This window comes from Chrysemys picta, chromosome 2, assembly GCF_011386835.1.
Source record: "Chrysemys picta bellii isolate R12L10 chromosome 2, ASM1138683v2, whole genome shotgun sequence".
NCBI classification, from domain to species: domain Eukaryota; kingdom Metazoa; phylum Chordata; order Testudines; family Emydidae; genus Chrysemys; species Chrysemys picta.
The window spans coordinates 9,644,551-9,670,054 of record NC_088792.1 but is presented as its reverse complement, the minus strand read 5'-3'; the positions used below and the strand labels follow the sequence as shown (position 1 = coordinate 9,670,054).

Below are 25,504 nucleotides of genomic sequence, written 5' to 3'. Positions count from 1 at the left end.
ATTATTCACTATCTCGTTTCTTAAGCAATCTAATATAGTTTGCTTTTTTGATCACAGCTGCACACTGAGCAGACGTCTTCATTGAACCATTTACTCTGATGCCCACATCCCTTTCTTGATTCGATACCGTTAACTTAGAACATGGTAACACATATCATTAGTTAAAATTTTACCTCCCATTTGCATTTATCAACACTGAATTTCATTTGTCATCATGTTGCCAGTTCACCTAGCTTGTTTTGGTCTCTCTAAAAGTTCCTCACAGTCCTCTCTGGTCCTGACTAACCTGGGTAATTGTGCCATCTGCAAATTTTGCTACTTCACTGCTCACCCCCGTTTACAGATCATTAATATATTAAACAAAAAGGAACCTAGTATGGAACCTTGAGGCATCATACTGTTTGTATTTTGACATGATGAAAATTGGCCACTTAATCCTAAACCTGGCCTACACCTAAAATTTAGGTCAACCTATGTTGCTTAGAGGTCTGAAAAAGTCACACTCCTGAAAAACATAATTAAGCTGACCTAAGCCCTAGTATAGACACCAACTAGGTCAAAGGAAGAATTCTTCTGTCAACCTAGCTACCACCTCTCAAGGGAGTGGATTAAAAAAACCCCTTTCCATCGCTGTAGCAAGTATCTACACCACAGCAGCACAGGTGCAGCTGTAATACTTGTAATGTAGACATAGCCCTTTGCTTCCTAGCTCCTAGTCAGATTTTGATCCGTAACAATACTTTACCTCTCAGTCCATGTCTACTTAGTTTCTTTATTAAGGGACCTGGTCAAACGCCTTTTTGGTAGTCCAGATAAACATCAACTGGTTCTCCTTTATCCACTACCTCATTGACATGTTCAAAGAATTTTAACAAGGAGTCCCTGTGGCACCTTAGAGACTAAAATTTATTTGGGCATAAGCTTTCGTGGGCTAAAACCCACTTCATCAGATGCATGGAGTGAAAAATACAGTAAGCAGTATATATATTACAGCACATGAAAAGATGGGAGTTGCCTTAACAAGTGGGGGTCACTGCTAACGAGGCCAATGCAATCAAGGTGGATGTCGCCCATTTCTAACAGCTGACAAGAAGGTCTGAGTATCAGCAGAGGGAAAATTACTTTTTGTAGTGACCCATTCACTCCCAGTCTTTATTCAGGTCTAATTTGATGGTGTCCAGTTTGCAAATTAATTCCAGTTCTGCAGTTTCTCATTCAACTCTGTTCTTGACGTTTTTTTGTTGAAACTACAGTACCCACCTGGTGAAGTGAAGAAACAGATTGACAGAGCCAGAAGGGTACCCAGAAGTCACCTACTACAGGACAGGCCCAACAAAAAAAGTAACAGAACGCCACTAGCCGTCACCTACAGCCCCCAATTAAAACCTCTCCAGCGCATCATCAAGGATCTAAACCTATCCTGAAGGACAATCCCTCACTCTCATAGATCTTGGGAGACAGGCCAGTCCTCGCTTACAGACAGCTCCCCAACCTGAAGCAAATACTCAGCAGCAACTAGACACCACACAACAAAAACAATAACCCACGAACCAATCCCCGCAACAAACCCTGTTGCCAACTCTGTCCGCATATCTACTCAAGGGACACCATCATAGGACCTAACCACATCAGCCACACACCATCAGGGGTCGTTCACCTGCACATCTACCAATGTGATATATGCCATCATGTGCCAGCATTGCCCCTCTGCCATGTACATTGGCCAAACCGGACAGTCTCTCCGCAAAAGAATAAAAGGACACAAATCTGACATCAAGAATTGTAACATTCAAAAATCAGTAGGAGAGCACTTCAATCTCCCTGGACACTCAATAACAGACTTAAAAGTGGCCACAACCCCCTCCACTAACCGGCCCTCCATACAATTTCCGAAACCCGATGCGGCTCTCAGGCCAAAAAGTTTACCCGCCCCTGGGTTAGACAAACACCTGTCAGGAATCATCTATTATGTAGTCCTGACTTTAGTGGAGGGGACTGGACTAGATGACCTATTGAGGTCCCTTTCAGTCCTACACTTCTGTGATTCTTCCCAATATTCTCACCAGTGAAGACTGATTAAAAAAAAAAAATGTTTTTAACTTCTCAGCAATGCCTTTATCTTCCTTAATCTCTTCCTTTAACACACTGAGTGGCATCATCTGGAGTTCTTCACTCCCCACACAAGAAGACTCTTGGAAACACTTGAGGAACAAAGACTAAGCTGGGGGAAGTGTTGGACCCAGGCTAACGGGATTTCTAGCCTGTGAATAAAAGACCTGAGGATTCCAAGCTGTAAAGCAAGTGCAACTTGCCCCTTAAAAATCTGCAGCCTGCTTGTATCATTTCTCCGGGCGAGAATCTGCTAATTCATATCCAATCTATTTAGTACTGTATATACTCAATCATAAGCCGGTTCGTTTATTAGCCCAAGATGGATAAGTAAAAATGGAAAAAATTTATAATCCATTCATAAGCCAACCCTATAATTCAGGGGTCAGCAAACTTTGGCTCCTAGGCCATCAAGATAAGACGCTGGCGGGCCGAGATGGTTTGTTTACCTCGAGCGTCCGCAAGCACGGAGGTAAACCTAAGTAAACAAAGTGTCCTGGCGCGCCAGCTGCTTACCCTGATGGGCCGGGACAGCAACTGGTGGGGAAATGTTTTGGGGGCAACAAGCTGGGGATCAGGGGAGTAGTCCCTGTGACCACTCCCCACATGACCCCCCCCCCCCGACTCTCCCCATCCCATCCCTTCCCACCTTATCTGAGGAGGGCCAGGGGAGGATGTCTCTGACCTGGTTGGAGCTGCTCCGGCAGGCTGGGCAGCGCGGCTGCAGCCTGTTCCGGTGGGCCAGACCGGGCGGTGCAGACGCAGCATGTTCCAGCGGGCTTGGCCGGGCGGCACGGTCGCAGCATGCTCTGGTGGGCAGGCGGCATGGTCATAGCCTGCTCTGGGGGGTGGGGCCAAGTGGCACGGCTGCAGCCTGCCAGCCCCGGAGCTGCAGCTGCTTCGGAGGCTGGGGGGAGAGCAGTGTGGCCAGAAGAGGAGAGACTCTGGCCCCGCCTCTTCCCTTCTGGCTCTGCTGGCTGTGCTGCCTCTCCTTGCTCCCTCTGTTGGGGGGAGGGGCTGTGTCCCACCTCTCCCTCTCTATACCCGTTCATAAGCCGACCGCCTTCTCTGGTGCTTCCCTTTTTTACTAAAAAATTCGGCTTATGAACGAGTATATATGGCATATTAAGGTTAGTTTGTGTTTTTTATTTATTTGCTAGGTAATCTGCTTTAATCTGTTTGCTATCACTTATAAGCACTTAAAATCTATCTTTTGCAGTTTATAAACTTGTTTTTGTTTTAATCTAAACCGGTGAGCTTTGACTGGAGTGCTTGGGGAAAATCTCTGCTTAGTTACCACAAGTGTGCGTTGTTCTCTTCACATTGAGGGAGAGGCGGACCCGGTATTAAACCCATATACTGGCCAGATTTGACCAGGCCAGGACGGTACTGTTCTGGTGTCCCAGGCTGGGAAGCTGGTGGTTAGAGAGCTTACGTGTAACTGCAGCTGGGCATGTCCCTACCTGTGTGAAATACTGGTGGACGTGTAGGACCGGGAGCGCGTCTGCAGCTTGCCACAGCAGCACAGTGTGAGAGGGAGCCCAGGCTGGTGGGTACTCAGTGGGTACCCCAGTTCCAGGTGGCACCCAGGGGGAACCAGTCACAGCACCTATTCTTTCTTAGGCTTCCTATTTCTGATGTAGTGAGTTATAAATACTAAAATGAGACATTTATATTGAAAATGCAAATGTCATCATGGGTATCAAGTGCCAATAAATGACTGTGGTAGTTTGCCTTAAACAACCCCAAAGTAAGAATGCATGCCATAGCCAGCACTTGGGATAGAGATGGAAAGAACACAGGGGAAGAGAGAGAGAGAGAGAGGTCTGCATTTGTATAACTTCTCTAATTGTTAACAGCTGCCTATATACTTCTAAAGCTACCATAAAGATACACTAAATATTTCAACAGATGCACATATTTATCTTAAGATGACTAAGATAAATGTGAGATAGCATGAGAGTGCTCATTTAAATGTCTGGTATATAAGGGGAAAGGAAATAGAACCGGGTAACAGGAATGTGAAAGAAAATGGGAGTAGACAAAAGAAGGGGTAACACAGGGCCAGACTAGCCTAACAGCAGGCAGCTGCAACAACAGTTTCATAAGCTTACTGAATGACAAGGGTAGGAAAGATTAGATGGGAAAAGTAGCCCAGGCCTAGGAGTGAGGGCCCAGAGTGCAGACTGGGGTGTCCATTAAAACTTTAATTTAATAGCTAACATGATTCCTGTCTCTGGATACTTAATATAGGCTGCCCACCTTGATGGGAGACAAAGTGAATCCAATCTCCACATGGTTTACTTGAACACCCCCTATTTCGGATCTCTTCTGCTACCAATACAGAATTGCTCGATGGCTATCATACACCACTTGTTGAGCTAGTAAATTTTAGCTAGCATTTTAACAAAATCATCTAGCAGCACTAAATCTCTGATGCAAGTAGTAAGTGAGGGCCCTCAGGGCTGCACAGGCATCTCTGGTGAGTTATGTAACAAAGGGAGAGAGAGACTAGTCTAGACCAGAGGTTCTCAAACTGCCAGTCGCGACCCAGTACTGAGTCGCGGAATGTAAGGCACTGGGTCACGGTGGCTCTGGTCAGCACCACCGACCGGGCCATTAAAAGTCCCATTGGTGGTGCTGTCCAGCTAAGGCAGGCTAGTCCCTAACTATTCTGACATCGTGCTGCGCCCCAGAAGCAGCCGCAGCAGGTCCAGCTCCTAGGCGGAGGGGGGTCACAGGGCTCCGTGTGCTGCCCCCACCCCGAGCACCAGTTCTGCACTCCCATTGGCCGGGAATTGGCCAATGGGAGGTGGGAGGCGGTGCCTGTGGGCGAGAGCCTAAGAGCTGCTTGTGCGCCTCTGCCTAGGAGCTGGACCTGCTGCTGGCCGCTTCCGGGGTGCAGTGCGGTCCATGGTGCCAGGACAGGCAGGAAGCCTACCTCTGCACCCCTGCTGCGCCGCTGACCGGGAGCCAACCGAGGTAAGTCCATGCCCCCCACCCAAACCTGGAGCTCCTTCCTGCACCCCAAGCCCCTCATCCCTGGCCCCACACCAGAGCCTGCACCCCAGCCCAGAGTTCTGACCCCCTCCCACACCCCAACCCCCTGCCCCAGCCCAGAGCCCCCTCCCACACCCTGAACCCCTCATTCCTGGCCCCACCCCACAGACTAGACCAGTGGTTTTCAACCTTTCCAGACTACTGTACCCCTTTCAGGAGTCTGATTCATCTTGTTTATCCTAAGTTTCACCTCACTTAAAAACTATTTGCTTACAAAATCAAACATAAAAATACAAAAGTGTTACAGCACACTATTACTGAAAAATTGCTTACTTTCTAATTTTTTCTGTATGAAATTTTAGTTTGTATGGACTTTTTATGTAGCCTGTTGTAAAACTAGGCAAATATCTAGATGAGTTGATGTACCCCCTGGAAGACCTCTGCATAAGTCCCAGAAAGCTGGTGTATGCATGCTTACGTTACAGGTTGTGGTGAAGTTCCACACACATATGTCCCCTAACCTCCATCCGTTTGTACTGTTCAGTAACAAAAGGAAGAAACTGGCATTCACTGTGCCCCTTCTGTTACAAAAAACAGCTCCCTCTGTCACCAAAAAGGGTCATAATGACGTGATGTAACAAGGAGACCTTTTCAAAAGGTAATTTTTTGTCATTATATAAAGATCAAGATTTATCTGATACTTGACTTTCCCATTATGTCCATAATAAGGAACTTTTATGTCACATATTTTAAAAGCATAGCCATGATTTCCACAGTTATTTGATAAATACTATTCAATTCAGGTGATTTATTGCCAATGAGTTTCTGGAGTTATCCCATAACTTCTTCCTTACAATACTTAGAAACCAAGCCCTCACACTCCTGCCCAATTAAACTTTCAGCCTTCCAGAAAAAAGCATAAGATTATACTTATTTAATACCTTTTTTTGGTGCAGTCTTGTAAAGAAGTTGCTGTGTTGGTATCATCTTCACACACAGACCAATTACTATATAGCCGGGATGATTCCAGAGGTGGTGGTGTATTTGTGATCCCTCCTAACAACGGGGAGAATAACTGAGTGTCCATTTTTTGTTTCTTGCCGTTTATCTGAATTGAAAAGAGAGTAAACAGTTTTACAATGTGAGGAGTTTATAAAAGTGAACAATAAAGGGCACCTCTTTTGAAAAAAGGAAGTTTGTTTTTTAAAAGAGGTAATATTTTTTCTTTCTGAAAACTTTGTTTCTGCAAATCCATACGTATGATTTTTTTAAAAAATCAGGTGTTATTTAAATCAGATTTTTCTTTTTAAAAATAACCCTATTAAAATAAATCTGAAATTGTGACAACTTATGTTAAGGCCAAAACTTAGTATAATCTATCAAAATAAATTAACTAAATAATATTCAAACAGTACATGTTTATGCTGAAATTTTAAAGAAAGTCAAACCACTGATCTGGTGGAATTCACTGTGCTAAGCACCTGGAAGTGCATTAATTGAAGTGTTAACCAGATTTTGATAACAGTAGCCTCTTACACAGCTGCAGAGAGAATATTTTCTTTATTTCAGTTTATTCAACTAGTTTGTTAAATGACTACTTCATTGAAAGTTGAGAAATGGATACACTTTTTTTTTTTTTAAGGCAGGAAAACTTGCTTTCCTTTTCCAGTCTACGCATAAAAACTAGGTGAGAAAGGATGAGAGCTACTGTTTCTAAAATCTAGAGGAAATGGAAACCAGAAACAATCGGTTCAATTAACTAATTACAGATAATACTTCCTTTGTATATCAAATCAGGTTCAAATGCAAAATGTTTTGATAAACTTACTTTTTAAAAAGTATGCAGCACATTTAAGGTAGCTTTATTTAACCAAAAACCAATTTTAAAATGCTGTTTTGGGCATTGTAATTCAATTCCAGTTTCCATTCTAATGCAGCTTGACACAAATCACAAGTAAAAATAAGCATGGGGCATGCCACAACCTTTCAGCTGGCTCCAGGATACTCTCACTGATTGGCATGGCCAAACAGACTTGGGAGACTGGATGCAGAATATCAAATAATTTGAGAGAACTTTCCTGAATGACTTTGAGGAGTATATCTAAGGTCTCCTCCATCCTTTTAAGGAGGTCCTGACAGGCCTTGATATTAGGCTGTGGAAGGAGCAGATGGTGCTATAGCCTTATTTGGTGATGAAAATGACCTAGCCAAAGGAATGGGTTGGTCCCTCATTGTCCTCCATGAGGTTCCTGTTCAACTTCCTGGACGAACTCTGGTTAGAGAGTTGTGCTATCTTAGATGGTTCTTTAGGAAGAGGTGATCAATTCTCAGACCTGAATCTAGATGAATAAGGAGCAGGAAAATGTGGAGGATTCCATACTGACCTACATTCCAAGACTGCATTCCATACAGGAAAGGAAGATAATGCCACAAGATGTAAGGTGCCTGAAACCTGTCAGAAGTATGGGATCTATGACAAGGAGGACTTCTTCTTAGGTCTCGTTCAGGAACCAGTCTAGAAGACTGAGAAGAAAATCTACAAGAAGCACTTCTACAGTCATAAGACAAAGACAGACTAGCAGAACTCCATCCAGGAGTTCTGGCATCCGAAGAAGTGAGGTTTTTACTCACGAAAGCTTATGCCCAAATAAATCTGTTAGTCTTTAAGGTGCCACCAGACTCCTTGTTGTTTTTGTAGATACAGACTAACACGGCTACCCCCCTGATACTTTCCATCCAGGATGGTACATATATCTATGGGGTTGTAACAGACTGTGGAGATCTAGACACTAGTTACTGAAAAATAGATATTGGTACCACAGATAACTGTCTCAAGGAGATTCTTTCATAATCGATACCTTTGGTTCCTATACCAGAAGGGACTTGAATCTAGTAAATATTGGAGAATATCAAAGACAGGAGATTCCGGTATTGGAGTGATCACTGTTCCCAGAGGTTGTAAAGGCAGCCTGCATTGAGATAGGAATCAGGACCAAAGTGGACGAGCTCCGTGGTACCAATGTGGATGTCTCAGTAGATGGGGTCTTCTTATTAAGGTGTGGTACTGAAGAATCTGTGGCAGACGGCACCAATGGCATCAGTACTGAAGAAGTGGTATCGGTCACTGAGAACAGTCAACACAGTACCAAGTGGAAGAAGGGCTTCCCTAGTCCCTGAAGACTCACGGTGCTGATCAGATTTGGAAGGAACGAGCTTGGAGACATCAGAGCAATGAGGCTTAAACCTCTTCTTAGCTGGTGCCAGGGACGGTGATCGGTGCCAAACACCATCTGAAGATCTCTGCTCCTTCCTACCTTGGACAGGAGGAGTCAGACTGACTGACCCGAAGAGGACTGAAGAGAAGGCTCAGCATGTTTATGAAAAGCATGAAGTCTCTTAAGCAGTAGGTATGCTAGCCACCATAAGTAGCATCTCTGGTAGCTGAAGCACTAGCAGCAACCAGCTTTAAAACAGCAGATTGCTTTTGATGAGGGACTTCAAATTTGGGAAAACTCCTCACTGACCTTTCCATCAGAAACATTTTTCAATGGGTATCACTAGCTCCCTTCATGCATGTAGAAAAGGATTTGCAAACTGAACATTTGTACATAATATTCAGTTTCCCTAAACAAAAAAAGACACTTAATATGTCCATTATTTGCAGGCACAGGTGATTCACAGGCAGTGCAGATTTTAAAGCCTAAAGACAGTGTCAGTCATCAGACTTTCACCTCGATACCGGGGGAGACTCAAACAAAAAATAAATGTTGCCTTTTTTGAGGGGGAGAACAGTTGTCAACTCGGTAAGTAACTATCCTAAACAACCTACGAAATTACAGGGAAGTAGAAGGACACCATGTAGCTCTGTCTTGCTGCCATGAGCAGAAAGAAGAAATTGAATGGCAGCTGGGGCTGCTCCACTCTTTATACCCTTGGGAGGGGCATGAGTACAGGATGCATGAGCAGCCCCAATGAATACAGCTGGATAAAAGATTCTGGGCTTGCACACATGGGTTACACACACCTACAGTGGGATCCATGTGGACAAATGTTTGAAGAACTTTTTGATTGGGTTCTTGGAGAAGGCTGAGGCTATACTTCCTATATGAGAAAGGGGCTAAAAGAAATTATTGTCGTTGATTGGCTGACCTCCTGCTCAGTTAATCATTTTAATGATGCTGAGATTTCAACTACATTGTTCCTCTGTGTCATGGTGCCTAAAGCCCGGGATAGGCATCTTTTTAGTTATCATTTAAATCAAAATAAATAAGAAGTCAGTCTTCATTCCACTGTCTTTCAGGTATTGCTAGAACACTCCCCAACCCACAGGAGAGTGGGTGTTGCTATCTGTTCAGCTGCTTTGAATCTCTCTCTCTCTGTTAGATACCCAAGAAACCAGAACACTAAAGCCCTCCTTGTTGCAAGACCTAGGCGTGAGTTTGATTTGGTGGTAACCACCATAGCTTTTTCTTAGTAGGCCTCTCTTCCCCACTGTGACCCAATGAGATAGATGTGGCTTGGCAGAAAAGGCACTTAACCTGAGTGGACTGGACAACATTTTGATATTATAGGGCACTTTAATAAAGAAAAAAAAATGGTTACTAACTTATCTCAAAGAGCAACTGTCATAACTATAAAGGGATGGGTAACAGCCCTCCTGTGTACAATATATAAAATCCCTCCTGGCCAGAGACATCAAAATCCTTTTACCTGTAAAGGGTTAAGAAGCTCAGGTAACCTGGCTGACACCTGACCCAAAGGACTAATAAGGGGACAAGATACTTTCAAATCTTGGGGGGGGGAGGGGGAAGGCTTTTGTTTGTGCTCTTTGTTTTGGGTTTTGTTCACTCTTGGGACTAAGAGGGAACAGACATCAATCCAGGCTCTCCAAATCTTTCTGAACAAGTCTCTCATATTTCAAACTTGTAAGTAACAGCCAGGCAAGGCATGTTAGTTTTATCTTTGTTTTCTCAACTTGTAAATGTTCCTTTTGCTAGAGGGTTTACCTCTGTTTGCTGTAACTTTGAACCTAAGGCTAGAGGGGGTTCCTCTGGGCTCTTTGAATCTGATTACCCTGTAAAGTTATTTTCCATCCTGATTTTACAGAGATGATTTTTACCTTTCTTTCTTTAATTAAAAGCCTTCTTTTTAAGAACCTGATTGATTTTTCCTTGATTTAAGATCCAAGGGGGTTGGATCTGGACTCACCAGGAATTGGTGGGGGGAGAGGAGGGGGAATGGTTAAATTCTCCTTGTTTTAAGATCCAAGGGTTTGGATCGGTGTTCACCAGGAAATTGGTGGAGAAGTCTCTCAAGGCTACCCTGGGAAGGGTTATAGTACTTGGGAGGGAGATATTCTGGGGGGGATGTAGACAGAGTTTCCCAAATAACTCATATATAATTTGGGTGGTGGCAGCAAAAGCAGATCTAAGCTGGTAGTTAAGCTCAGAGATTTTCATGCAGGTCCCCACATCTGTACCCTAGAGTTCAGAGTGGGGAAGGAACCTTGACAGCAACAGTTGCGAAGTGTTGCTCATGTCCATTCCAGGCTAGGTATGTGCACGCTACATGCACAGTTGCTGGAGATTTTTCCTTAGTAGTATCCGTAGGGCCAGCCCAAGAACCTTCTGGAGCTCTGTGAACATGCACCGGTATAAGGGACACCACCGACTCCACACTCTCTTAGTTCCTTTTTGCAGGTAACGCCGACAAGAGGGTCGGAGAGTGGATCAGGGAATGGACATGAAAAACACATCTCAACGAACAACTGTTACGAAAAATTAAGAACCATTTTTCTTCTTCAAGTGCTTGCTCATGTCCATTCCATGCTAGGTGACTCACAAGCAGTATCCCCTGAGATGGGCTCCAAGTTCATGTATGTTCTGATTGCAATACTGCTCTATCGAAACTAGCATTGTCACAGGCCTGTTGGGTGATGGCATAGTGGGATGCGAAGGTCTGAATCGATGACCACATCGCGGCCCTCTAGCTATCCAGGACTGGTATCTGCGCGAGGAACGCTGCTGACGAAGACTGGGGTCTTGCAGAATAAGCCATCACGATAGCCGGTGGTGGGACGTTCGCCAGCTCATAGCAAGCTCGGATGCAGGCAGTTATCCAGGACAATATTCTTTGGGATGACAATATTCTTTGGTAGACCTTTCATCCTGTCAGCACAGCCACGAAAAGCTGTGTAGACTTGCAGAAGGGCCAAGGCCCATCTAACATTTAAAGTATGTAGCTGACATTCCACAGCAGTGCTGTAAGGCTTCGGAAATAAAACAGGCAGAAAAATGTCCTGGTTGTTATGAACTGCAACACCACCTTTGGAAGGAAGGTCAGGTGGGGGCGCAGCTGGACGTTGTCTTTGAAGAACACTGTGTATATGGGGGTTCTGATGTCAAGGCTTTGATTTCGGAGACCCTTCTGGCCAAGGTAATCACCACTAGGAAGGCAACCTTCCACAAGAAGAGTAGGAGAGAACAAGAAGCTAACGGTTCAAAGGGGAGACCCGTGAACCTTGACAGGACCAGGTTTAAGTCCCATGGGGGAATCGGGGCACAAACCTGTGGGTAGATCTTTCTAAACCCTTGAGGAACCTGATCGTCATCTCATAGGAGAAGACTGATCTGCCCTGGACCAGAGGATGGAAGGCTGAGATGGCTGCCAAGTGAACCTTGACTGAAGACAGTCAGACCCTGGTGCTTCAGGTGGAGCAAATAGTCCAAGATGGACTGCAGTGAGGGCTGAGATGGAGAAAGATTCCATTCAGAGGCCCACAAGTTCAGCCAAGTAGGTAGCCCTGATGAAGTGTTTCCTGCTATCTAGCAAGACTGCTGGACCTGCTCCGGAGCAGGCCCACTCCTCGGAGTTTAGCCACACAGAAGCCACACCATCAGGTGTAGGGAGACGAGGTTCGGGTGAAGCAACCGGCCTTGGTCCTGTGAAATCAAGTCCAGACGTCATGGGAGCTCTAACAGAGTTGCTACCGAGAGGCCCAGAAGTGTGCTAAACCAATGCGTGGCCATGCCGGAGCTATCAAGATAACCTTTGCCTTGTCCCTCTTGATCTTTAGAAGGACCTTTTGAACCAAGGGGATCGGTGGAAAGGCAAACAGCAGCCTGCCCGCCCACGAGAGCAGGAAGGCGTCGGACAGAGAGCCTTTGCTGTGCTTGTGCACCGAGCAGAACCTGCGGCATTTCCTGTTCTGTCTGGTGGCAAACAGGTCCACCTGGACAGTCCCCCACCTCTGGAAGATAGCATTGACTACCTCTGGGTGAAGGGACCACTCGGGATGAATGGAAAAGGACCCGCTAAGTTGATCTGCCAACACATTCTGTTCTCCGGGAAGATGTGCTGCCTCGAAACGGATGGTGTGGTTCACACAGAAGAAGTCCCACAGACAGAGGACCTCCTGACACAGGCCTGAGAAGCAAGCTCCCCCTTGCCTGTTGACATAAAATAATCAAGGCCGTATTGTCCATTGAGACCTGCACAACCCTGCCTGACAGCTGGGGAAAAAACACCTGGCAGGCCAAATGTATCGCCCTGAATTTAGCTCTTCCTGGGACCAGAGCCCTTTGATCCTGAGATTGCCATGGTGGGCTCACCACCCCAGTTCTGATGCGTCCATAACCAAGGTCTCTGATGGATATGGGGCAGTAAAGGGCACCCATTTCATCACCGAACACGGATCTACCCACTAAGTCAGAGATGTTAAGACAGTTGATGGGCTCATGAGAACTGAGTCCAAGTGGTGTCTGCCCGGGGAGTAGATCGATGCCAGCCACATCTGTAGGGGTCTGAGGTGTAGCCTCGCATATTGCACCACGTAAGTACACCCTGCCATGTGACCTAACAGCCTGAGGCATACCTGGGCACTCATAAGCGGGTGAGCTGTGACGCGGGCGATTAGATCTGACATAGTTCGGAATCGGGCTTCTGCTATGAAGGCCCTGGCCTGGGTAGAGACGAGCACTGCCCCTATAAGCTCTATTCTCTGCACTGGGACTAGTGTTAATTTCTGTTTGCTTACCAACAGGCCCAACGCCCGACAGGTGGCCCGTACTATGGCAACGCTGTGCTGAACCTGAGCTCGCAAATGGCCTTTGATCAGCCAATCATCGAAGTATGGGTAGATTCGTACACTTCGACGTCCCAGGTAAGCTGCAACCATCATCATATACTTTGTAAAGACCTGTGGGGAAGCTGACAGGTCGAAGGGGAATGCATTGAACTGGTAGTGGCATTGGCCCATCACAAACTGAAGAAATCTTCTGTGTCCATGGAAGATGGAAATGCGGAAATAAGCGTCCTTGAGATCGAGGGCAGCATACCACTCTCCCGGATTCAGAGAGGGAATGATGGAGGCCAGGAAGACCATGCGGAACCTCAATTTCTTGAAATATTTGTTGAGGCAACACAGATCCAGGATGGGACGCAGGCCCCCCTTGGCCTTCGGGATTATGAAATATCAGGAGTAGAACCCCTTCCCTCTCAAGTCTCGAGGAACTTCATCTACTGTTATGTATTGTAGCATGTTATGTGAGACCATGCAGTGCAGAAGGGAAACAGGCAGTCCAAAAACAAAAGGGGAGATGGATCCTGACTCAACTCTGGTATGCTGTCCTCAGACATACCCTCAAAAGGCCTGCCTGGACTCACCAGGGTATCTAATTGAGCCCGACTGGGAGGCTGAGGTGGAAGGTAGGGCCTGACGACACTTGTATCCCTTCCCTTTCTTCTTATAGGAATCATGTCTGGAAGGCCCCGAGAATCTGGGAGGCAGTTGAGGCTGGAAATGCTTCCTGGAGGCCGGGGGTGTGTACAGGCCCAGGGAACAAAGTGTAGCCCTTGAGAATCTTTGAGACCATGCAGCTTGGAGTCCATCTGTTCAGAGAACAGAGTGGTGCCCTCAAAGGGGAGGTCCTGGACAAACTGCTGCACCTCATGCAAGAGGCCCGATAACTGGAGCCACATGTGCCTCTGGTAACCATGGCCATTCGCCATTGTTCTGGCCGCTGAGTTGGCCACATCCAGAGCTGCCTGTAGGGAGGCTCTGGCCACAGTCTTGCCCTCCTCCTGGATGGCGATGAACTCCTGCCTCGACTCCTGCTGCAGAGTTTCTGAACTTGGCCATTGAGTCCCACAAGTTAAAATCATACCCCCAAGCAACAACTGCTGGTTAGAGATATGAAGCTGGAGGCTGCCCGTGGAATAAACCTTTCTCCTGAAAAGATTCAGTCTCTTGGCCTCCTTATTCTTTGAGGTGGCACTGGGCTTCCTCTGCCTGTCCCTCTCATTTGCAGCTAACACCATGAAGGATCCCGTGGGGGGATGCGAATACAAGTACTCGAACCTGGTGGCCAGTATATAGTACTTCTTTTCTACCCATTTTGAAGTAGAGGGCAGAGAGGAAGGGGTCTGCCATAGAGTCCTGCCCCTGACTGGTCCCACAACCCCCTCATTTACCAGAAGGGCCACTCTGGAGGGAGCTACTACAGCCAAGATATCTATCAGACGGTGAATGGACTCCTTCAGCTCCTCTATCTCCAAGTTTGTGGCGACCCTCTTCAGGAGCTCCTGATGTGTCCTAAAATCATCTGGCGGGAGCAGGTTAAATAACCCTACTACCACCTCCAGTGGGGTCACTTCCGTGACCTCGGAGCCAGGGTCGGTGTCAGAGGACAAAATAGTGGCTTGCCTACACAACTGAGTACGACCATTGGGAAGGGGGTACCAGGGGAAACCTCCACAGGTTCCAATACTACCACTGCATGGGCCAGTGTCCTGATGGCCAGGCGGCTGCCATGGGGCCAGTACTGAAGTCTGGTGCGTACGACAGGTACCGGTACTACTTCTGGTGGGGCGAAGGACTCCACCTCAGACTCCGACGAGGACTCTTTTCCTGGAGACCATGGGGGGGGGGGGGGCATGCCCAGTTCTGCCTCCAGGGGGTGCCGGGGAAGCAGTGACCAATGCCAGGTCGGGGACTGTTGTGAGGGTGGGGGCATGCAGAGCTTCCCCCTGGTAGGTGCCGCTACCGTCGGTGCCGAGAAGGAGCTCTCCACTCCTTGCACCCTTCTGTCCCTGATAGCCCTGACAGGTATGGGACCTTGGGGAGTGGGCGGTATCAGGAGGGACAACAAGTCTTTTGCAGCCTGGAAGGCCTCTGGAGTTGAGGGGACCTGCCAGCACACGGTACCACGACCATTCCCAGGAGTGGGAGGTGGGCTCGACACAGCTCTGGGCTCGACACAGCTCTGGGGAGGACAAGTGGCCTGGTACAGGTCTCACTACGTCCACTGCTCCCCTCTCGTCTCTCTTTGGTGCCAGGGAGCGCCCTCTTTCGACATGTTGTTTCTTGTGCTTCCTCTTTGGCACTGGGGATGGAGAATGGTGCCAAAAAGAGCCCAGTGCTGGCGGTGCACTTTGCACACAGGCTGAAGTACTTGGCACCAATTTGGAGCAGGATGGCTCCAAGGCCGGTCTGAGGGCTGCCTCCATTAGCAGAGCCTTCAGGTGAATGTCTCTGTCTTTCAAAGTCCTTGGTCTGAAGCCCCTTCAGATTCCACACTTCTCCTTAACATGAGCTTCTCCGAGGCACTTCAGATAGGCCATATGTGGTCGCTCACCGGCATAGGCTTGGTGCAGGATGAGCATAGCTTGAAGCCCAGAGACCAGGGCATACCCAGTCCCTGGGACAACGTCCCTCTAAGATTGGAATAACTATCTGGACTACACTATATATACTAAGATGTGTAATTAAACTTACTAACTACAAAAATTATATACACTAGATCTGAGTCCAAATCACTGTTAGGAAAGCCTTGCAAAGCAAGAAGGCATTCCAGCCAATTAGCACAGTTCATAAAAAGGAACTGAGAGGGTATGGAGCTGGCGGCGCCCCTTATACTGGTGCATGTGCACAGGACTCCAGGGGGCGCGAGGGCCAGCCCTATGGATACCACTAAGGGGAAAATGGATGCAATCCCTAGCCCCATTGACTTCAATGTGGCCATGATTTCACCCAATCTCTCCTATCAGCTAACAGGGGGAACATACCTCTCCTTCCCCAAAAAACAAGCTCTCTTATCCTATCCAACTGGTAAAGGAAATGTAATAACAATGCACTCTGGTGGAATACATTCTCTCTCAATGCACACCACAACAAACATTCAGCTCATTTTTAACAAGCTGTAAATACTGGGACATAATAAGAATTCTGTCCTTGGCCTCACAATCAGGCCATGCATGTTTGAGGAGTCAATTTGCTCAACCATTAAGAGCCACATCCTACTCTCAGATGTGGAATCACAGTTGAAAACTAAAGGCCTTGGCTACACTTGCAGCTGTACAGCGCTGTGAGTTAAACCTGTCTTCGTACAGCTGAGTAGGGAAAGCGCTGCAGTCTGTCCACACTGACAGCTGACAGCGCACTGTCGGGGCCACATTTGCAGCGGCATTGGGAGCGGTGCATTATGGGCAGCTATCCCAGCGTTCAAGTGGCTGCAACGTGCTTTTCAAAAGGTGGAGCGTGGGGGAGAGAGAGTGGATTTTTGGAGCGCGGACACTGTGTCAGCACCCTGCCTTGCAAGTTCCGACCCCTCTCCCTCCTCCACCCCTCTCTCACTCACTGAAAACAAACAGAGGTGTTTGGTTTTTTCCCTTACAGACCAGATAAGCAGCCACTTGCGGAAACGGACCCCATAAGCAGCCACTCGCCGAAACAGACCCCAGCTCCCCCCCTCGCCGCCTCTCTCTTCAAGCAAACATTAGCTGTGGGCGTTCCAAAGGGAGCCCCCCTGCCTGCCTCTACTCATTCACAGCAAACAGTAGCTGTGTTTGGTTTTTTTGATAAGCAGCTCCGAGAGCCCAGAGTTCACAACCAAACAAAGAGAGGCATCACAACAAAACAAGGAGAGGAAGCTTCACTTAAAAGGATTATGGGGAGTTTCCGGGGGGTCAATCACTGCGTAATAAGCTTACTCCCCATTTACACTGGAGCACCAGCATCTCAGCCACTCCGCAGCAGCTGTTATTCCTCTAGAGGAGGTGGAATACCTGCAGCGCTGTAGCCACGGAGATACAGCGCTGCAAATGCCTTGCCAGTGTGGACGGGGAGTGAGTTACAGCGCTGGGGGTGACTTTATTGCGCTGTAGCCAAGGCCTAAGAGCAGCCTTCTGTTTTTGAGACAATAGCAGCTGTTAGCACAACAGAGACGGCCTCCCAACCACAGTGGGAGGGTAAAAGAACCCTGCTCTTTCTGAATCCCATTAATATTGTGGCAAAAGGGATTGTTAGAAGTTATGCAGGATATCCAGACTCTGCCTACCCTCTCCTGATTAAGAGGACATTGCTGTACTATATAATGGGAGAGAAGAATAAAAAGAAATAGTTAATGGAGGTTAGGTGTCCTCCCACATAAAGGTGGGGAAAAGTATGTTGGCTATTTTAATAGATATATAATGCTAAAAAAGCCCTTAATTTTTGAGATTTATAAGTAACAAATTAAAATAGAGATTACTACTACATTTCTTCACTTCACCCAAACAATTTGAAACAGTGGCTTCTGTTGCTCGAACTGCATTAAACCTGCCCTGTAATAGCACACAAGTGCCAAAACACCTTTTGTTGGCTAAATTCAGTACAGAAACCCTGTAGAGCAGGGGTCGGCAACCTTTCAGAAGTGGTGTGCTGAATCTTCATTTAATCCCTCTAATTTACGGTTTCGCGTGCCAGTAATACATTTTAACCTTTTTAGAAGATCTCTTTCTATAAGTCTATAATATATAACTAAACTATTGTTCTATGTAAAGTAAATAAGGTTTTTAAAACGTTTAAGAAGCTTCATTTAAAATTAAATTAAAATGAAGAGCCCCCCAGACCGGTGGCCAAGACCCGGGCAGTGTGAGTGCCACTGAAAATCAGCTTGTGTGCTACCCCTGCTGTAGAGTTATCTATCCTAAGAATCAGGTACTCCAACTTGTAAAGATTAGTACCCAGACAGTTTTTTATTCACAGTATCTTGGATACTATTTTAACAATACTGGGTAAAAACTTTTCACAGAAGTGTGATTTTAAGTTGACTATGTTCCTTTTCAGTTTCTAGCTCAAACGACTAAGGCAACCATTTTAATGTTATCAGAATGTAAAACAAAGGTGTGCTGCCTTTTTAAATCTGCAGAAAAATAGTTCTAGTACCTCTGTGGCCGCTGCTAACTTTCCCAGCCTGGAGCACACTAAAAATGGTTAGAGTTGGCTCAGTGTTTACTGCTATTAACCCTAAGGGACAGCAGTGAAATTCACAAGAACTGTATCACTTTTACTCTACTGGCACTTGACAAACTGACCAGAAGTAGAGGTAAATAATAGAGCTATTTACTGGTCAGGAGGACCCCAAACTTAATCTGGGGGACAAGGTATGTGAGTTGAAGAGATCCTGCCCACCACAGACAGCAGCCAGGAGGATGGTAAAGTGGTAGAGTAGTGGAGACTTCCTTTCCCCACACCCACCCTTGGGGCAGCTTGAAGGCTCTGGTATGGTGGTGAAAGGAAGCAAAGAATACTCCTTTGCAGCAGCCAGAGAATTGTGGACTTCTTGTTTATGGGAAGGCGTTACATTTGTCAAACATCTACTAGCCAGAGCAAGGTAAGAAAAATAAAAATACAGACCTAACCAGATGCAGGAACATCACCTTTGTAGGACTCCCACCATTCTCTGATGCCCATCTTTCCTTAGCCTTTATAACCTGATTGCCATCAAGGATGCATAGTGTCTATTGTATTTATGATCTTTTCTATGTGGATAACAGTTAGCTGGGAAGTGGACTGAAAATAAATTAATTTCACATTGCCACTGGACATTTATCAAGTGGTAACAACTTCTTGCGACTATTTTTCAGAATATTTTGCCAAAGAAGGTCATGAGATTATCATCACTAGAGTCACTTGAGGCCAGACTAGACATGGAATTGTTGATTGCTGTAGGAATCCATGATTACTCTTCTGTATAGAGATCTTTTCCACCTCTAGCATATAAGAAACCTAAAGACACGCCATATAGGGTTTACATATACATTTCAGTCTGGGAAAAAAAAAAAAAAAAAAAGAAAAGAAAACAGTAAGAGAATTCCATTTCTATTCATCTAAGCAAGCAATTACTTTGGACTCACCCGTGGCTCGTAATGACTGAGAGTGGCACTTTGTTTGACCATGTCCTCGCTGTCAGAATACAAATTCTCTTTTCCCAAGTTTGTTGCATTGCCAAATAAGCAGAAATTCAGAATCTTAAGCACAGGTGTACCCTATTTAAAGATAATTAAACATGAAAAGCAAAGGTTAGCAATTTTAACCGGAAACATCAGCATTTTAAGAAAAATAGTATGTATTATTCAGAAGGCCAAAAACTGAAACAACATTAAAAATGATTAACTTGTTATTAGTTGAGTAAATAAGGTTCAGGCAAAATGACAGTACTATATTCCAATCCAAGCCTTGAAAAATCCACTAGTCCAGCACAAATTGGAAAATTTCCCTGACAATTACCATAACTTCCTACAGAATTTACAATTTCATTAAAAAGAAAAGGATACCTTCCAAATGCAAACAGAAGTTAGTAAGGCAGTACCACACTGGTTTAAGTTTTCAGGCAGACATTCCCAGTGTCTCCCTGGCTTCTCAGAGCTTCTGCAAGATGCAGAAGAGTGAAAATTGACTAGGTTTGTCAGTTTTCATGGACATGATGTCAGTGATTTCAGTGTAATTCACCAACAAACAGCAAGTGGGTAAACTGAAGTCTAATTTCAAAAGGATGAACTCAGTGATATTAGACTTCCAAGTGCTGTAATTAAATAAAGACAGCAGTCTACTGAAGAATAACTTGGGCAATATTTAAAAGCTTCACATTAGTCAGTTTTTTTTACAAAACATCAACATTTGTAGGACCTAAAGGGCCACAAAAATAGTTCAGCATTAACAATATCCCAAGAAAAAAATGAAATCTGTATCATATGCTAGTCATAGAATCTCAGGGATGGAAGGGACCTCAGGAGGTCATCTAGTCCAACCCCCTGCTCAAAGCAGGACCAATCCCCATCTAAATCATCCCAGGCAGGGCTTTGTCAAGCCGGACCTTAAAAACCTCTAAGGAAGGAGATTCTACCACCTCTCGAGGTAACCCATTCCAGTGCTTCACCACCCTCCTAGTGAAAAAGTTTTTCCTAATATCCAACCTAAACCTCCCCCACTGCAACTTGAGACCATTACTCCTTGTTCTGTCATCTGATACCACTGAGAACAGTCTAGATCCATCCTCTTTGGAACCCCCTTTCAGGTAGTTGAAAGCAGCTATCAAATCCCCCCTCATTCTTCTCTTCTGCAGACTAAACAATCCCAGTTCCCTCAGCCTCTCCTCAGAAGTCAGTTTTGAACCATTTCACAGCCAGTTTTGAACTTTCAAATGAAGATTCCCAACAAACAAGATTTCCCAGTGTGACAGTTTGGCTCTTGGAGAATGGGTGGAAAAAATTAGCGTGGGCCATATGTACATTTATAAAAGATAGAGTGTAAACTCTGCAATTATCAGCAATGAGTTTCAGTACAATTCATAGCTCAATTTATTATAGAAGTAGGACTTCTCAGTGAAGACTAAACAGGCTCAACCACAGAAGGTGACTATTAATTTGCCTCTATGCAGCCCTCTAATTTCAGTTTGCATGCTTGCCATTTCTCCAGCTTCATCCGTCTCTTGGGTTTGATACAGTAGAACAATGCCCACTAAAAATCCCTCGGAAAAGTGAAACTCTTAGGATTTATCTTCACTGACAGATTTTTGTTTAAAGCAGGATAACAAATGTTATCGCACTGTAAAATCCTAAGTGAAGACAAGTCATTTGTAGTGTTTATGCCAATGTCAGCACTATAACTCGGATGGTGGTTGACCTTGCCTACTGTCTCTCAAGCTAAAACTAAGGTCTTGTCTACACTTGAAAGTTAATTTGGATTAAGGTAGGGTGTGAATTTACAGTGCAACAGCTGTTCAACTAAACAGAATGAGTGTCTACACATGGAGTTATTCAGGACAGTTAATCGGGAACAGATGAGTTTTCACAAGAGCCATTAAAAGTTTGTTAGCCTATTCTAAAGGGTGATTCATTCAAGCTTTCAAAACTAGATTAAGGCCATGTCTACACTATAGATCTTACAGCGGCACCGCTGTACTTATACAACTGCACCGCTGTAATATTTTCCGTATAGCCACTCTATGTCAAAGGGAGACAGCTCTCCCATTGACATAATTAAACCACCCCTAATGGGAGAGAGCATCTCCTGTCAACATAGCGCTGTCCACATTGGTGCTTCTATCAGTGTACTTTTTCCAGTTATACAGACAAAAGTGCTAGTGTAGACACAGGAAAAGACAAAAAAGTGAAAGGTTTCAAAAGACGTTTCTTCTCTCCACACTTTTCTTACATACAGATCATTAAGAGGATAATAGTTATTTTATAATCATTTTCTTTTGACTAATTTTATTCCATTTCAATTCCTCTGTTGATTGGTATTTTCAATATACCCAAAACAAATAATTTACTGAAGCATTCTCTCCATTAAACTGCCTCCCACAGTTCCCAGTGTGGGCAGACAAGTTGCCCCACAACACCCTGTAAATGGGAACACAGAGCCATGTAGCAAGTTGTGGGGCTAGCAGTCTTGAGATATGCTCCCAGATAGATGTATTGTCTGTCATGGCCAGATACAGCACAAGTGTGGACACAAGGACAGCATAATGTGTGTGGGTGCACTCTCATGGGTTAGGTTACCACTAGTTAATTAACCTGTGACATCGTCACTGCATGCCTACCACAGGGTAAGCAAAGACCTTACTGATCTGTTAAATAACGTGTATAGGATCAATATGGCTCAGCTATTAGCACATTCATCTGTGTGTAGAAATAGACTTACTGAAAAAGACCCAACAGTTCATCTAATATATCACTACATCTATCACATTGTATTATACTGGATATTTCACAGGAATACAAAAGAAACAATAATGCATCTGACCAGATATGCAATTATAAAGTGGGGAGGGGTAAGCCTTCTATGGCAAGCAGTTTATGTCCTAGAACAGGAGGCAACTGGGGAGCATTTCAAATCACTGGGGGAACTCCGTGACGCCACATATGTAGGTAGGTGTCCAAGTAAAAGTTAAAGTCTATGGCAGCTTTTTGAAAAGATTATGGAACCACCTCTGTGTCCTAGCCAACATTCCCTCTCTCAATAGAATAGATTTTCAATGACCACAGCTTTCTCTGAGCTGTTGCTGAGCCCTTAATGGCTAATATGCATGCACACTCATTGCACTAGCAGTAAATAATTCACTGTTTGAAATGCATGTTGGGATACCTTAAGTATAGAAGGTGCTTCCATTATAGCTTTGACAGAAGCAAATGCTTTAGTTACAGGAAAGATGACAGCTTGCATTTTGTTTGACTAATTTTTAAAAATTCATGTTTCTTACAAAGCACCTTTAATAATATCCCCTGAATTATTTTAAATTTATTTAAAAAAAAATTAATTAAGTGTTTATCTTCTTCCTCTGCTATTGTTTAGAAGGATTTCTCCCATCCCCATCCACACTTCTGCTACTGGTTCTGGTTCTTCAGTAGCAGCAACATTGAGGCAAAGTCTCTTAACTTAAAAAAAATTCTTGGATTTATAGTCATGCCGGGAGAGAAAAACCTCCTTCTTTTGCCCTCTACCCAATTGCATCTGCTCTCCAGTCACATGGAGAGGATAGGGGCCTCCTTCTCCCCTACAGCTAAGTGCCTCTTCTGATCTGAATGGAAGGGTGGGGAAGCATATGGTGGGGAAGCATATGCCTCAGGTAGTACTAGGTGATTTCCAGACCCTTAACAGGGTTTGAGAGTGATGGATGCCCCACCAACACTTGTTCATCCCCATCTGACCCCTGTATAGAAAAAATATTCACTAACTCCAAGACTCCAATTGCTTCCTCAGTCAGTACATGGGTCTAGGGAGGGAAGTCATCAGTACCCCACCCCAGGTTTTAAGTCACTCCCAAGTTCTATGCAGGGATCCAGGCAAGTACTCTCTATCCCCTACCTAAGGCATTACCCGTAACTATAATAGATATAAAATTTTTCAGACAGAAGAATGATTTTCAAGTTGACAGTATCCTTTTAAGGTTGCTAAATGATTTTCATTATACCAGTTTCCCCTACCTAAGGCACAAAAAGACTCTCTTTGGGATGAAAGCAATCTACGCTTTGGCTCAGGCAAAAGGTGAATGTTTTTGTGGAAATTCATTGGGCTATTTTTGAGTTACCTGAGATATGTATGTGTGGGGAAGGCAGAGAAAAAACAATTTCCCATTATCTTCTTGCATGCTTTAAAAAAAACCACCAAAATTCTGAAACCTCAAATTTAGCCAGTAAATAATCCTCACTGATGAATGGGAATTTGTCTAACAATGTAATTTTCAAATAGTCACTATATTAAGATTTGAAGGAGTTCTAGCATGCACATAGATATATGCTTTACTATGCCTTTCTAGTCAGATGCAGTGTGTATGTGGGTGCCTCTACAGAGAAGTGTAAAAATTTCACTAGTTCTGGGGCTCTGCACATCAGAACATATCTAGGCCTCCAGAGAATAGGCAATTTGAAATAAACACTTTGAGGTGACATGAGAAAGGTTGCCAATCCTCTTACCATGCTATCTGAAGTCCAGGAGTGAAGGCCAAATTCTACAATTCAGGTAATGTGGAAAAGGCACTGAAAAGTCTGAGGGATTCTCTTCCTTCTCAAACCACCTACTTTGAACCTCCTTCACTCTGGAGGCCCATTCTGGGTTGCAAAGCCACAGAGCATAAAAAATTGGAAAAAATGACTGGGGAACAGAGGTCTCCAATCCACACCCTGGCTAACAACACACCAGTACTTCTGAAGTATGCACTACTATAGTACTTTTCCTAATAAAGATTAAAAAAAAAAAAAAAATACAGAAACATTAATGCAACTTTAATGTTGCAGATTCAAAACTCAGACAACAAGAAATGCAAATGTTAAAGCTCTCTTGGCAACATTAATGTATGTGCAATGTGAGCAAATAAATGTGGTCATCAGAACCTTAATTTTGTTATTGCCATCTGTCAAATTCACAGCCTTAGTACTTAAAATACAGTAAAATTAAACTAAATTAAAATGAAAATAGATTACAGATAAGGGCCTTGTTTCTACACCAATTTTTTCCAATCTTTTAGAATCAGACATGCTCCCAAATACCTTCAAGAAAAAGAAACAATCTACAAATTACACCTGTTGCCTGATGCCACAAAACTTCTGTACACAGAAGTACCATTTATATAAATAGCTGTTCCGGGTGCAAAGAGTTTGGAGGATCTTGCCCCTGCTTTCAAGTTTTGGAAGCCAGTCTTTGTATAATGAATTATAAATTATTTCATAATAGTACTAAAGGGACCCAAAGTGCAGAACAGTCTTGCTGACAAAGATTATTTTACTACTGTTCAGGACTTTATAGCTCTGCTCTCTGATTATTAAAACATAACAAGTATTCCTTACTTTCAAAAACTCTTCATGAAGCATTCATATAAAGTTGTCACGTATTAGAATAGTCTGCAAAATTCAGTTTAAAAGAATCTTTTCCAAAAGGCTCTGACTCAAATTATGGTAGGTGTCTATTCAAGAATATTTCATTTAAGGGAGGGGTAGGGTAATAGACAACTTTTATTGGCCCTATCAATAGGGAAACCATACAATTCCTAACATTCCTAAGTGGCCAAACCACTAATAAAACATTTAATAACAGTCATTCATTGCAGGATCTATTGAGAGGTAATGAAGCTTGATATCAGCTAACTACACTTCCCTTCACCTTTTAATTCATACCTCTCTCACAATCCATTGTCTTCTGGTAGAGCAGGGAAACAGGAGGGACTATTAAACACAAGTTTGGTAAAAAACACAACTCTGACCCACTAAAATGTCAACAAAACCAAGTCAGTTTAAGTGGGTTTCAATATTTTTATAAATCACACATTACAGATCATAAGATAACCCTTTCAAAAATATTTCTTAAAAGGGACACAGTACACAACCAACAAACCTGCCATTTTAAAAAATGAAGGTAAAAGTGAAGTTACCAAATATTGTTCCAAAAGTTTTATTTAAAATAAAAATGATGATTTGGGCACTATTTAATACCTGTTAAAATTCCATTTTTTGTCCTTCAAAATATATTCTCACTTTTAAATAGGCTAACAGATACTTATAAAAATATTCCTAACACATTAAGAAATTGAGTGATTGAATATCTCAAAAGGAGCTAACTGCAACAAGCCAATGTTTGTTA

At 44.3% G+C, this 25,504-nt stretch overlaps 1 protein-coding gene across 11 annotated transcripts in view; it reads right to left on the bottom strand.

Annotated features, from left to right (window-relative positions):
• LOC101949626 (meiosis-specific coiled-coil domain-containing protein MEIOC-like) overlaps nt 1–25,504 on the bottom strand; it is a 64,445-nt gene that overhangs the window by 27,420 nt on the left and 11,521 nt on the right. For 8 of the 11 annotated variants that reach the window (XM_005286298.3, XM_008170711.4, XM_008170710.4 and 5 more), the window contains exons 2-3: nt 19,285–19,416; nt 6,051–6,217 (exon numbers count right to left, since the gene is read on the bottom strand). In XM_005286298.3, coding sequence (XP_005286355.2) covers nt 6,051–6,217; nt 19,285–19,416 — 299 coding nt within the window. Of the gene's footprint in view, nt 1–6,050; nt 6,218–18,784; nt 19,197–19,284; nt 19,417–25,504 lie in introns of all 11 variants that reach the window. The other 3 variants (XM_065582643.1, XM_065582642.1, XM_065582645.1) reach the window with 1 other exon arrangement.